We start from the raw sequence: 15777 nt of genomic DNA on the forward strand, positions 1-15777 counted from the left end.
CCCATTGTCAGAAGTTCCTCCTAGTAAGACTGAGTGTTCCTTGAGGATTCACTGTCCACTGAAATCTGTGCTCTGTGGGATAACTGTGGGCCTGACAGTTGGCATAGACTGATAGTAAGTGCAGGTGCAGTTGATATTTCCTGATAACCAGCCTGGGTCTGCCAGAGGGCCTTGATAACAGCAGACCAGAGATGATGTGGATATATGGACAGTGACCAAATCACCTCAGCAGATGCCAAATGAGTGGCTCTCCTCCTCTGTGACAGGGTTGAAGAGTATATAAGGCTTACCCCTTCCTGGAGTAAACTGAGCTTGTTGTTTCAACTTGTTCGTGATGCCTGTGTCATTAGTATAGAACCTACTATCCCCCACCCCCAAGGAAAACTTGTTGGGATTCTGCAACAGGGCTCTGGAGACTAACTCTACACCAATGTTAGCCAGGAATACACAAACTCACCCATCCTAAGTTCCTCCTATTTACAAGCTATGAAAAACGTCTCACATAGAAGGGTGATGGCTGGAAATCCAGTTTATAAACTATACAAAACATTAGACAGTTCACTTTAATATGCCCACAAACTTTTATCACTAATGTCTTCTTCAGATCCTGTTGGAATCCTCAAGCCTGTAGACCTATGTGAAGGAGATAAGATAATATCTTCAAATAATAACCCTTCAAAATGATCCTGTTTGAAACAGAAACATGAGGGAGCTCCCTCTTTAACCTATGTATCTTCCTGTGAGAAATCATGCAAAAGATTTTCCCCTGGAGCAAAAGAGAAATGGTCCTTGAAAGAGAGAACCTTCTATCTTCCAAGATGCCGGCTTGTCAATGAAGCTTTCTACCCTCTCTCCCTTCCTTCTTTCGCCCCTCTTACTCTACCGCTTCATTCATAGACTGAATAGTCAACAGTGACATGAATCTTCTGGGAGTACACTAGCTATTTCCCATGCTTGTGTTTAATAAGCATGTTCTTGGCTTATCATGGGTAAATCTGAAAACAGTATTAGTTGTGTGTTTCACAGGTGTTGTGTGAATGACCCAGATAAGCCTGTCCCTAGCATCATACTCCAAAGTTCATAAATGCGTCCCTTAGGGATGATGGTGACATGAATCAACTTTGCAATTCATGTCATATAGAAATAAATAGTTTGCTCCCATTTACACACACACACACACACACACACACACACCTGGCAGAGTTTATATGCATAGACTATGACTAACTGGAGTTGTGGGGGGCCTCCAGTCAGGACCCAGAGTATGCAAAAAATCCATGAATGTGTTTGTGTTGAGGGAATTAGGAAAAATTCTTTCTATCTGAGGATTAGACTTTTTCTATCTGAAGGGGAAAATAAAAAAACACAGATGCTTTCTGGTGGTAACTTCATCTTGAAAACAAATCCTCTCTGAAAAATTTCTCTTCACAACTTCCTGATTCACTCTACATCCCTTCTCCTTGCTTTACTCAGCAGCTTCTTTTTAATTAACTCTCCGGGACCTCCACATCACTGTCTCTCTCCACCCTTCCACTGCTCTTCTACAACACCACACCTCCTCTTAAAGACAAACTTTGGACAATTATAAATTACATTTTCAGGGCCCGACCCATTTTAATAACACAAGATAAGTCATGCTTTCTCTTAGGCTGGGGTTGTCATATTGACCAGCCAGTGAGTAACACTTGGCTATTCATGTAGCACTTTCCCAGACAGAAAATGCCATTGGAATTGAAGACTTAACAATAACAACTAATTAGCTGAACCTTGAGTGGTAGGGAGTATGGGCAGAAAGTTCATGTATGTCTACAGGAGTTGCTTCAAGCTCTGACCTCAAACTAGCAAAACACCTGGGAAAATGAGTCCTCATATTTGTCTCTAGGAGCAGCCAGATATTCTTCTCTTGCTTTGAATTTGTTCTGAAGTCTAAAATTAGCTATCCATGTAAAAAGCTGTCTTTGTGTCTGAGTCTCAGTAATATAAAATATCCTAGCATTATTTCTGTTCATCAAAATTATACAGTTAAACAGAAATCATCTTCCTGGCAATACACACCTATATGTGTGCCTAATAAGTCTAAAAAACACCACCAGAAGGCCATGGAAAGAACTCAACAACTGTTCTTATTAAGGAGCTGTAGTAGGGACACTTGAGAAAGTTACAGACAGACATAACCAGTCATTTACAGTCAGGAACCCTACAGCTTTTCCAAATGTTGCTTCCCAACAGGGAACTATACATCTGGTGGGTTGATATGTTCGACACTAGTTGGCACTGCTGTATATTCCCATGGCCTCGTGCAACCAGCAGTTCTTGGCAAAATGCCTTCCTTTTCTCCATGCCTGCTAGTGTTACAATCATTGCTTTTGCTCTTCCATGACCGCATGTGTTCTAATTTGCTTTCTTTTGCTCTGATAAGTGCCACATTTAAAAAAAGACTTGGGGGAAAATGTTTATTTGACTTACACTTAAAGATAACAATAAATCATGGAAGAAACTCAGGGCAAGAAGTCAAGGCAGAAAACAGTAGGAATCATGAAGAAATTCTGCTTGCTGGCTTACTTCCTGGAAGATGCACAGCTAGATATCTTATACAGGTCAAGATGACCTGCCTAGGGATGAAACCTACAACAATGGGCTGGGGCCTACAACAGTAAAGAATCAAAACAAACAAACAAAAAAAACCCCACAATATGCCCATAACCCAAGTCTGATGGGGGTAGGCCTGTCCAGATGACCCCAGAAATCAAGCTGAGAATAAAAGGTAAACAAGACTCTATACAAACATGCAATTTCATCTTTTAAAATGTCACCAGCAAGATATACTGAATTTGTTACTGAATTTGCTATCACTGAATATTTTTATCATACAAATATTGAATAAAGTTATTTATGTAATTTTCGGTATATGCAACCTAAGGAAGGTCTTTCTTCTATTTCTCTAACACACCAAAAGTTTTCTTGGCTGATAAGTGCCCACTAACGTGAGACATCTCCTGCTTTCAAACTCTCTCCTTTGCTCAGATGTCTTGCTCTGAGATTGCACAGTAGTAACAGTTTCTGGTGCTCTAAAATGAAACCTTCTTGGATAGTCTTTGTTGTCAAGGACACTGGCAGGCAGAGGATGGAACACTTTCCTACCTAAGGAACACACGTGAAGAAAAACATGGAGTCACAGGACTCCAGAACAGCAGGAGTCAGTCATGGTCATTAAGTGACTAGGAGTAGTGGGCATGGACAGTCCTTCTAGACCTAACAATGAATATGAGAGTTGAGAGAGGTGGCAGGAGCAAATGCATTAAGATACTTGGCATTTCAGCAAGCCATGCAGTTCTGGAGAAAGCTATCAGAAAGGAGAGCAGGAACCCTCAGTGATGAGTCCATTAGCTTCACAGAGTTGAGCTGCATTCAAAATTCAGGATTCATTTTCCCTGTGAGCCTCAGAGCTCTCTCATAACACTGCAGGGCATCCAGCATGCTCCCTTTCAGTTTGTGGACTAACCCAAGGAGGCCGATGCTCTCCACAAGTTGCACATTCTGGTGAACACGTCTTTCAGCCACTTTTTCCAAAGCTGTAAGAAGTTTCCTCCAGGCAAAGGATGATTCTTCTATCTTTAGACCTTTTAAGTAGTGGGTGATCGCCTTATCTTCTGATTTCTGATGAAATTGTTGGTAACGGCCATATCGCAAATGAATATCCTGCTGTATGTGATGATCAACATTCCTCATGTTCAGTGCCTTCTGGAAATTTGCCTCTGCGTCTTCGTATTGGTGAATTTCTGCCTGCACTTCAGCCATGCAAACATAAGCCATCTCAACTGTAGGCCTCAGTTTCAAAGTCTGTTGAAATGCACGAATGGCCTGTTCTGCCAATTCCTGCAAATTGCCCTGGATTCTGGGCTGCCTGTACCTGGAAATCTTCAGTTGGATAATTTGTTGCCTGTAGCAGAGCCCTATCTGGTAATGCAGGTAGCCAGAGTCAGGTGATGCCTGCAAAGCCCTGTGTAGAAAATGGAGAGCTTTGCCTATGCATCCTTTCCTTCGGTAATACTTGGCTGCATAGCGAAAGACATATGTTTGGCAGGATGTGCTGCTGAGGGCTTCTTCAATGTGTGTTTCTGCTTCAGCTATTTCTCCAACATACTGAAGCTTCAGGGCAAGATAAACTTTAAGATAAGGATCTTCTGGATTTAACCTGACAGCCTTCCTCAGGGGTTCCAGAGAAATATTATTGTCATCAAAGTCTTCACGATAGGCAGCAATGGCATAGCCAGTGTTGTATTCAGGGTTTTCAGGCTCCACTTCCAGAGCCTTTGCAAAGCAGGCCATGGCTCGTCTATAATTCTGTCCTCCACACTTCAGCAAGGCCCAGCCTTCCTCACAGTCCATCTCGGCACAGTCCATCCTATAGCGGAAGGGACTTGCAAATTCCTTGCAAGTCTTCTCTACCTTGTCCAGGTAGGTCTGGGCCTCTGCCATGCTGCCCATGTGGTAATGCACCCAGGCACAGTTGCCCCAGGTCACCAGGCTTCTCTTGTCCAGCTGCTCCCCCTGGATCAAGGCTTCTGCTTCCTTCATGCTCTGCAGGGCTTCCTCATGCTGGCCTTTCAGATGCCTCACATAGGCCAGCAGGTTGTGCATCCCCGCTGGGTTCTTGATATCTAGGAATTCAACCTCCTCTGAGATTCTCATTTCCAAATCAGGTATGTCAAGGTCTTCAATCAGTAGTCTCCATGTGAAGTGACATCTCAGCTGAAGCAGATTCTCCTTCATATGATCACCACCAACATGGTCTCTGTAACAAGGAAGCAGGATGGCTTGTCATGTGAAAAATGAGCAGAAATTGACACCCAGAAAAGCAGGTTTACAACCTCTTTCTATTTTCTGGGAAGTCTGATATTTTGTTCCTTTAGAATTTTTTCATTCTTTTCACATCAATCCCCCTTTCCCATTAATTTGAGCTGTCAGAGACTCCATGTACATGACATGCACACACTTGGACTTACAATCTTAGATGGTAATTTAATCATTTCAGTCAAGACTGGACATGGTCACACAGGTATAGACACACAAACATACATGACAGACTCCTGCCTTGAGGTTTGGGATCCTAAAAACCCATTTCCCATTTCCCAGTGCCTTTGAGATCTATATGTACAATACATGCTACCTGAGCTAACATAAATAGAACCAGTCCATGCTTTAAAAACTTAGTATTGAGAAAAAGTCATTACAGGGTATGTACTTTCATTTTATAAATGAAGAAGGAGCTGGGATGATATTAGAAGTAGGCTAACTCAGAAAAAATGACATGCTCTCTGCCTTGGGAAAACAGCGACATGACTGTTCTCTAGACCCTTTATCTCTGAATGTATTTGGTAGGGGACTTCTTGGGAGTGATCCAACTTCACTGTCGTCTCCTATGGTTACAAGTAATCCCTCCTTTTTACACTCTTATACAAACTTCATGCCTTTCCATGTCTTCCTATAGAGTCCTGACCTGGGGGACAGTCAACGAGGAACCAGGGACACCTAGGAGAGAATGTGGAACAAGGGATTCAAAGAACGGACAGCAAGACAGTATTCTGATGAAGCTGACAAACTTTATTTTCTTAGGGGAGGCTTACATAGCACTGTAGGCAGGACGTGAGCTGTTGCACTTGGCCAAGGTATGGGCACTTACATGTAGGCAAGGTGAAAAAGTCAGGTGGAGGAATGCCCTGGATTGTTCAGCTAATCTATAACTGGCTGTAAAACTGCAGCAGGAGGGATAGCCCTGAGCTGGTTAGCTATTCTTTAACTGACTGTAAAACTGCAAGCCTGTGTCTCAGAATGCTCTGCTGAACATTCTGCTTATTTCTTAAGAGGTAGTAATTTTCTATCTCAGACAGAATGCTCTACTGAACATTCTGCTTATTTTTTAAGAGGTAGTAATTTTATATCTCAGAGACCTGAGGTTGTGAGGAAGGTAATGATCCCTAATAATAGAGCACTAAAAGCACATCCCAAGTGTATATCACTGCATGCCTCAGTATCACACCATACTCATCTGTGAAATGGGAATGACATTTGTATTCCCCATTTCTATTATGTAAGGGGGTTAGTGAGGCTATAAATATAACATGCAATAATATACCATAAATTCCATGGGAGCTTCCTGCACTTCTAGCAGTGTTGAGATCAAGAGGTAGAATTTAGTCTCTCAGGTTTTGTGTAGGTACCCCACAGCAAGCAGCTTTGAATAGTTACAAGGCCAGAAGACAAAAAAGGCCCTTGGTTCTGTTAGTTGTTGTCTGTGCTACAGATACAGAAGCCATGGTGCTTAAATAAGCTGAGTGTGGCTTTGATTTGTTTAGATGCCAAGGAGGTGTGATACCCTGTTAGGTCTTTACCCTCAAAGAGTAGTCTGGCTTGGAGCCCTTAAGGGTAGACAAATAGAAAATGATAGCCATCTAGACATGTCATGAGTCAGCCAGTTGGACTGACTAGTTTGTCTGTCTCCCATGCCTCTATACAGAAAATGTCATAACCAAAGTGCCAGGGACCATTGACAGCCCCCAAACACTTCTGGGTACACTTCTACCATAGGAACTTTGTCTTCTTCCTTTCAGTTAAGTTCACACTTTCAATGCTACAATAAGTCTTCTCTCTAAAACCCCCAGTAATGGTCCATGAACACCAGGTTTGGATGTTGCAAGACAAGATGCAGCATCTTGAACTCAAAGAAACTTTGTGTCACTGACCTATATGCTAAAAGGAAAGTCTCTAAGATGCTCCACTAATAAAAATGATTTTCATATCATACAGTTGTAGTCATTACGAAGTAAAATAATCAACACATATGATGGCAGCATGAGTACCCCTGTCAGAGAGAAAGTCAAAGTTATCACAGTTGATGGGGGTCTCAAAAAGACCCAAGGCAAAACACTGATCGCATGGCTGAGTCCTTCTGCCTAGGCTGCAAAAGGAAAATCCTATGGGCCAGTGGCTTCCACAACAGAACTTTGTTTTCTGAAAATTAGCAAATTATCAATGTCAGATGAAACCTTGTCTCAAGGCATTCTGCAAAAGGGAGACAGAAAAAGAAAAGGAAAGTGATAATTTTTCAGCAAACATAGGAAGTCTCAGAAATTAGAATCTGGAAGCACCTACTTTCAGACAGGGGCTTTTGTGTTAGAGAACTACATATCTTACGAAGGGGATAGATGGATAGATGTTACTTCCACTTTGGACTCTCACAGTCTTTTCATTAGTTTTGAATGCCATTTCTCTAACTAAGACCAGAAGTAGAATTAATCTCCAACTCTTTTGAAAATTTCATTAATATGAGTGACCAAATGTGAGCTGAATAAGGATGACAATAATGAACAGAAAACATACCAGAGCAGAACTGGAAAAGCCCCTGTAGCCTCAAATATACGCCAAGAACAATGAACAAACAATACAGCTGGGAGTTGGAGAGGTGGTATTTGTTCCCCAGGGAAGAGGACAGCCATTGGTTGTCCAATGCCAGATGTTAAACCTTGATCTTACACATACCAAGAAACATTTTACAGAAAGGACATGTTATATTTAGGAATATATGTACACACACACACACATGCGTGTGTGTGTGTGTGTGTGTGTTTATATATACATGCATTCAAACACAATTAATGAAAAAGGAGGCCATGGATTTGAAGCTGTACAGGGAGGGCAGTATGTGAGGGGCCTGAAAAAGGAAAGGAAAGGGAGAAATGTAATTAAGGAAAAGCAAAAACAAATGTTTAAAGCAGTCATAGTGACCAGAAAATAACTTCCTTTTAGGGGCTTTCTCTAAACCTTGTTCTCCATACCCCCTCCCCCCCCTTTTCACATAGCATTTCAATTGTGTGTGTGTGATTCTTGCTAATGCCAAGGCATTGCTTAAGAAGGTCAGATGACAGCTTTAAGCACTGGTCTTCACCTGCAAACCAAGTGGTTTGCAGCCCTTCTGTCAGCAATAGCAACCAGATTGCAATCCTCATGCTGGTCAAGCAAACCTTTTACTCACTGAATCACCTGTCCAGTACTGTTCTAAGTATGCAAGGGAAACACTTGTGATACTTCCTTCTTCCTTTCACATTCCATTTCAGATCTTAAGGAGAGTGTCTTGAGATTGGGGGCCATACAGGAAGCCACATCAATGGCCATGAACCAAGCCAGGTTACAGAGGAACACTGGCAGCCCTTCCTTCCCTAGACTTCAAGTAGTGGACAGAGGATGCTAAAAATGTCCTTGAGGCACCAACCTGGAGAAACAACAGGGCTCTTTGCTCATGCCATCTCAACAGTCATGAGCCTCATGGCCCAGTGTTCCTTGGGCTGATTCCTCTGCTCAATGGTCCATTCTACTTCAAGAGAACTGTTTTGTAATGAAACCTCGTTATTTCTGTTTCTAATCAGATGCCCCTGGACCAATTCATTGATGTTGGACATAAATATTTGCATATTTGAAAAGTGCCCCTGGAATGTTTGGCAGTTGTTCCTGTATTCAGATCTTTACCTATAACATTTGATAAACCAGGATAAAAAGAGATAAGAGCACGAGGCATTTTTGTTTTCTCAATCTTTGACTGTCTGTCTATCTGTCTTTCTCTCCATCTCTCCCTGTCTCTCTCTGTATATTCTTCCTTCTCTCTCCATCTCTTTCAGTTCAGAGCACAAAGATTTTTTTTCCCAAACAATAAGCACTGAGGAAACCAGGGATGATAAACATGCAGTATTGTCTCTTCAATAACAGAAATGTGTGGCTTGATTTTCCACCCAGAAGCTTTGGAATAGAAGCCAGTAATAACTTGGTGATTATGCTATCTGTAGAGCCAGGACATATTAAGCTCCCACAGCAGGACCACAGATGACTATAATCTAGGTGACCTTTCCCTTTTCTGTATGGCCAGAACCTCCCCAAACCTCCCAAAATCAGGTGGGAGGTGGCTAATACCCCATATGGCCTCTATGCTATTTGTATGACTGACACCACACCAGATCCTTTTCTGAATAATTCGTGAATCCTATCTCTACAACCCAGATTCTCAAAAGAAGTGGTATGTACTTAGAGTTCAGATTCAATGTAATTAAGACCCCTTGTATACAGTGGATTGTATTACACCTGGGAACTTTTTGTTCCAAATTGTACTGTGCTTAAGTATGCTTACAACACACTGCTTGAGGTCAGACTCTAGAAGTATGAACAACACTGGCCACCTAAGTATTCAACCAGGTTTTCTTCTTGTCTAATGGAGACAGTTACTCTGCTGGCCATGGCATTTGCAGAGACCCCAACATTTGTCCTTCCTTGATTCTCTGTCTCTCTCTCTCTGAAAGCACCAAATGCATGGGTAATTCTTCCCTTCCCGAGAACTTAGAAATGATGGACAGATTTCTGAAGAAAGATCAATCATGGCCCAGACGCAGAAGATTCAGTCCTGCCTTTCTTTGCTTCCCCTGACTGTAGCAACATAGTCAAGGAAACTATTGCCTACCTCTTTTGGGTAATAAAGCCGTCGGCAGGGCAGCCCAGAGCTCCTGACCACCTGACACCTGCTGTCCATGGAGATCTGCCTTAATTGGGCTCACCAGGCTCATCAGGCTCACCAGGATCCTTCTGGGGAACTATGCTCAAAGGGGGAGACACAGGACCATGTTCATGAGCTCTTGCAGCATCTGAGCAGCCAGCAGCAGGAGCACAGAGGGCAGCCAGACCCCTCTGCACACATGGTTGCTCAGGAAACCTGTCCATTTGCAGAGCTCCAGCCTTCCTCATACTGCAGGCATACCTTTGCACACTACAGTCCTAGCCATCTGCTGGATTGGTGGAACTGGAGACCCAGGCACAGCTTAGTCACTGACCCCAATGCCCAAGACTGTCACCTGACTGGTCTTCCTGCCTTCTGCCCTCTAGTTAACTTGATTTTATAGTTTTGTTTTGGTTTTCTTTTTTTTGTTTTGTTTTGGTTTGGATTTTTGTTCCTTTGTTTTTTTTTTTTTACCATTTTGATCTCTGTTGTCAAAGACCAGTATGACTCAGCCTCCTCCATATACATTTACTATATATGGTTTTATGCTCAAGGACATAAAAATAGTTGCCAAAGTATGGAGACATTCACTGTAGCACTACATCCAAGGGAAAACAACTCTACTGATTGACACTTTAAACCTGAAGAGGAATTTCAAACATAAAAGTCAGGGACATTTGCATAAATAATACTCCCCACCCACCATGCTTAGTGTATCTCTCTGGCATATGTATATATGTGTGTGTTTGAATATACACACACATATATATCTGTGTACATTTAGTTTGGGGAGGGAAAGCCTTAAATATCTCTCTACAAATGTAATAGAATTTTCACGTTAGTGTCTCTTATTGGGGGACAGAAAAAATATGCCCTGTCCATTGCCTATGCATCCAGGGTAGGGTAACAAGGCACCTGGAACAGAAACCTCTCAAGAGGTCTTAGGGTCTGCTGTCTACATTCCAGAACAATGAGGGTCTGGGTGTCAGGAGCTGGATAGGAGGACACCCTTAGCAGAGGCTTGTTTTTTGAGCTATAGTGGTGGGTAGATGCCTTGTCCAATCCAGTAGGTCTCAATGTTAACTGTCTCTCTGTGAGATGAGCATGCTAAAGTCTCCCTGAGATATTTTTAAGTACAGGTATGAGACAGTAATACAAACTAAAGTATCCAGCTCCGTGCCCACATTACTGCCATTAAACAAAATCCCCGGACCCTGCAGACAATCCCATTTCTTCAGCAGAAACAGAAGCCACAGGAGAGATCTAGGGAATGTAAGCAAACTCAGTCCGACCTGACCACACACAAACTGCAGAGCAGGGAAATCCTTACCCCATGGTTGCTCTGAAGGTAGAAGCAGCTGTCTCGGTTTTCACTAGGACAAGGCTCCTCAGAATCCTGCCTGGACTCTCTGCTGTCTTGTCAACTTTCTCACCAACTGGACTCTGAGACAAGGGCTTGGAAACAGCTCTGTGAGCTGTCATGTGCTCTTGCTGTCATCAGTTGGAAACTGAAACTGGAAAGTGAAACTAAATCTTGCTGGCTTCTCAGGAAAACTGAAAACTAACAGAGCTGGATTTCCACCTGTCTCCTCTGAACTGATGGGGAGAAGCCCCTGAAACAGACAGACGTGTGAGTTCTACTGTGCTGTCCAGACAGAGACAACCCTGGCATCAGAAGATGCAGTTAGACCGGGGTTGATGGAGGTGATGTGGACATAAAAGACCCAGACTGGCATCTTCACAACACAATGGCTCCTCAGTCAAAAGAACTGAAGTTGTGCACTCTCTCCTTGCATGTGAGGCTTTACTCATGAGGCACTGGTAGTTTTAGGATTTGATAGGATGGTGCAGGGGAAGATTGGAGATAGAAGAGTCCACTTGCAGGTCAGGTCCCCTGCAGTCTGGAAGTAGTAAATACCAGCTTGCTTGGTGTGGTTATCCTAATGAACTGCTACAAGGTGACATCTTCTAGTTCAGTTCCCTCTGCAGAGCTTGTCAGTCTACCTGAGGCCTTAAAGTTAACCCTTCATTAACTAGGCCAATTTCCCAGACCCTACAGCCATGGAGGCTTGCTCTCTGTTACCTTCTCCTTAGGTGTGTGTTTGTAAAGGGCTCTTGCCACCAGTCCCAGCCTCATAGACAAGAAGCAGGCATGGAATCTGTAAAGAATGTTGTATGCAGTGCCTTGATGCTACCCTATCCTAAAGGCTAAGACCACTATAGGAAACCACAGAAGGTGGGACTCAGATTGCTTTGCAAAAGCCCTGGTTTTGTCTCTCATTTTGGTTTTCCTGGTTAAGCTGCTTTCTCAGTCCTTTGGGTTTCTAGTTCCTCAGCCTGGCCATTGATCCCTATCTCTGCAAATGCAGCTCATCCAGCATACCTCCAATATAAAAGCCATCAACAGGGTCTTCAATATCTACCGCCATCACCTTGATGTAATTGTATCCTCCTGAAGTCCCCCCCCCCGGGGCAGAGAGTTTCAGCCCTAACCTCAGTCAACTGACACCAACAGGAGGAGGGGGCCCTTTGGCCACTTTCCCTGATGGAGGTTAAAGAAGAACCCGGAAGTGGGTGTCAGTGAGGTAGCTAGGAACCTGTCAGTGTTAAAATTCTTTGTATCAGGCCTACCCTCTCCTGGGTTCAGTCTCTAGAATCCACAGTGGAAGGAGAGACCTCAACCCAGAGGGTGCAATGGTTACATTCACATATACGCCATGTTGTATCGGTATCTCCACTCACATTCACAAAAACTCTCATGCCAGTCACATACCTCAAAACCAGACAGCAATAATGCATTTTAAAATGGTAGGGTTTCTAGGACTAAGGTTTATAAAGCTCTTAAGTAAAATTGGTTTTTTCTTTGAGTTATATCTGTCTCTGCTTGAGCCATCTTTGAATGTAAACATCTATGTTGCCCTGTGACAACTGTCTGCACATCCTGATATGAGACAAATGAGGAAACCCGGAGGGCCCACACACAATACCTTTGAACCACACCATAATTGCCCGGCATAACTTCACGTGCACTGAGGTAACAAGGACTCCCTCCAGTCTCCATCCCTACAGACACCCTGTCAGAAGCACGTGGAGCTCAGGCCATGCTCTACTTTCACTGAGCTACTCCATGGCTAGGCTTTTAGGCTGTCTATGGCTGATGGAGACTCCATTTCATAAGCAAGTCTAGAGTATTATGAGGGAGTTGTTACAAACTCTTATCTACTAGGTAGAGCCAAAAAATGCATCACCTGCCAGTAACCACACATCCATCTGACAGTGATGAATGATTTATACCTGGCAAATTTTTTTCATATTCTTAAAAAAATGATAAATGCAGCAGGATCTCCTCAATAAAGAACATCAGCCAATATAATTGAGATGATAAAGTAAGTAGAGGAAATACCTGGTCTTATCTGACCATATTTTCATGCATGGATTCATGGTAGAGAGTCACAGGGAATCGACCAAGTATACCATTCAATAGAATGTTCAGGTGAGTGCTGGAGGCCTTGCACCAGAGAATCTGACACTGTTAACTTGCACCATAGGCTTTTCTAGAGCTTTAGACACAGTGACTGAGCAAGATTTGAATGTGTTTGTGCTTCACAGACTAACAGCCAAATTGAGTTCCTTGTAGAGAAGATGTCCATGCTCCTCAGGACACCCATAACTGTGCCTCACCAAGCTGGTTTACAAACGAAGGTGCTGGTGTTCAAAACTTAAGGACCAGAGGACTGGCAAGACTCCAAGCAGAAATTTAGGCTTCACATCAAGGTACAACTCTATCAGGTGGACTCTTCCAGCTTAATGGGGAGAGTGCATCTGGAGTTCCCTAGTTTTCAGCAAACCATAACCAACAGCTAGAGAGATGGCCCAGTGGTTAAGAGCACTTGACTGCTGTTCCAAAGGTCCTATATTCAATTCCCAACAGCTACATTATGGCTCATGAGCATCTGTATGGCATCTGCTGCCCTCTTGTGGCATGCAAGCATACCTGCAGGCTGAATACTGTATGCAAAATAAATTTTAAAAAACCGTAAGAAAAAAAAAAAAAACCAACCAAAAAGTTGTCAGGCTGCTTTTTACCCTAACCTGAAGTCTCACTCTGAATATGGTGATATAAGCAGACTTCTCCAAGGGTGTCGGTCTCCTGGATTCACTGAAGTTACTGAGTAAACAATTTCTAAGTAAACCTCAGCATCAGCTTTCATATGCTGCTTTCTGTTTATTAACACCCACTGTGTCCTACACCCCATCTATCAATCCGCTCTACTCCTCTCCATCTCCTTAGAGGACGTTAGAGATTTACCCATCATGCCATACTTAGAAACATCCATCCCTGTCTGAGCATAGTTATAACTTTGTACCTTTTCCTGGTATTCTGTCTACTGCCAGTTATTTTCAGAGACCGAAGTCACTGACCCTTCAAAAGAGATAGACACATTTCAAAACTTCCATGCAAGAAGAAGAGGCCAGCTCCCAAACAAACCTCCTCACTTTGGGCCGGTGTGTCAGAAGTCAGTGTCAGGTGTAACGGTGACAGCAGACATGCTGCCTCGTTCATCAGGACTTTCCGCCTGCTCTTTCAAACTCCTGCACACGGTTACCTGCAGGTTCTGCAGCTTCAGTTCAATTTCAGGGAAGGGTGTGGTCCATGAGGTCATTCCAATAAGAGGTGCTTTCTGTCCCTTCTCTTATTGTGACTGGAAATATTGACACTTACTACATGAAATGGTGCTGTTTTTATGTTCTGTATCGTTTAAAAAGTGAAGAGCAGTGGAATAGGATGGTTCGCATTTCTTGGATCCTTAACTGTACAGAGGGAGTGCTGTATGTTGTCTGCTAACACTCTCCTGCTAGTTTATCCCTTGTTTATCACTTAAGCTCCACAGAGTGGTCCTGCAGTGGGTAGAATGCTGCTGTGGGAAACAAAATATTAAGTAGGACAGCTTCTAAAATATCATAGGCTCACATTATGGGTAAAAGGCAATGCTGTGTCCATGCGTGTGAAAGCCAATCATGTATGAGCACAATTGCGTTCAGTTCTTTTATGGAAATGCATTGAGTGTTTTATTTTCAAAAATCACTAGAGTTCATGGAAGCAGAGGAATGAAAGGGATCTTGCCATGTTCCTTTAGTGAGACTTAGGCTCGGGTTCAATGGGGCTCAGGCTGAACTTTCAGAACTTCCTGGATCTCTGTAATAAATAGAACCATGTATGATGCTGGCCAAATGGTGTTAAAGGAGAGAAGAAACAGGTAACTTTATGCAAGGGTATGTGACTACAGGCATTTGTATTTGCTCGTGTGTGTGTGTGTGTGTGTGTGTGTGTGTGTGTGTGTGTGTGTGTGTACACATATGGATAGAAAAGAGAAAAATGGGAATTGGAAGAAACAGAAACAGTATCAGTGTAGGTTGTCGGATTCATCCTCATCATCCAAAGCAACTGCAAGAGACCGACCTTTTGTGAAAGGCTTCTTCACTCTGCTAACCCCAGTATTCCTGAATCATAAGTGAATGATTGCAATAGGCTGGCATTTTAATCCTCGCTACACATTAGGATGATTTAGAGAAAAGTCTAAATCAATTCTGGCCAGGTTCTTGGACAGCCCAACTGCATACATCCCAAAATCTGATTTAAATTGAGGTTTCAAATCATCAATCAATTAAACAAATTGGCATTCTCAGGGGATTGTGATGAGTACCTGGGTTTGAACAAGGGACTCAGTGATCCTAAGCAACCTCTATGAAATTGAACTTGTCAGACTGTTGATCAAGGGTTCGGCTGTGGTACAGTCCATTTCCAGGGTGTGGAGAGGTCCCCAGGTACAGTATCAACTCTACATTGAACCCATTGTTCTTGGTGGCTCTCTAGAGAAGACAATACTCAATGTCTTCCTAATGCCCAAGAAGACATGGGAAAAGATTTATATGACCCTTGCTCTTTTCACAAGAGGTTGCACACAAGTGCTATCACACATATTCTGACATGTGTCCAACATGCAGCGTTAGTGAAGTTGTATGATATACAAAATACCCAGGACTTATTTAAAGCCACCCCTTTTGTTTTAAAATCTGCTATCAGAATCACGGGCAGAGTAGGTGTTAGAGCCCTGGCTACCTATCACCTTTAAAGTAAAGCTAACATCTGGAGGTCAAAACCTCAACCCCAGCTTGATATCATTGTCTGGTACTTTTGTGCCATTAGCAAGGCTGCAGAATTTCCTGTGCCATTTTTGGTA

The 15777-nt window shown here is 42.9% G+C and overlaps 1 protein-coding gene across 1 annotated transcript; it reads right to left on the bottom strand.

Annotated features, from left to right (window-relative positions):
- Window positions 1-2439: 2439 nt before the first annotated feature.
- Window positions 2440-10961, bottom strand: LOC127233415 (interferon-induced protein with tetratricopeptide repeats 1). The gene is made up of 2 exons (XM_051199893.1): window positions 10866-10961; window positions 2440-4795 (listed from the first exon to the last, which is right to left on the bottom strand). The coding sequence occupies exons 1-2, from the start codon at window positions 10868-10870 to the stop codon at window positions 3409-3411; spliced, it is 1392 nt and encodes a 463-aa protein (XP_051055850.1). The 5' UTR covers window positions 10871-10961; the 3' UTR covers window positions 2440-3408.
- Between the last annotated feature and the right edge of the window lie 4816 nt (window positions 10962-15777).

This window comes from Phodopus roborovskii, unplaced genomic scaffold (assembly GCF_943737965.1).
Source record: "Phodopus roborovskii unplaced genomic scaffold, PHOROB, whole genome shotgun sequence".
NCBI classification, from domain to species: domain Eukaryota; kingdom Metazoa; phylum Chordata; class Mammalia; order Rodentia; family Cricetidae; genus Phodopus; species Phodopus roborovskii.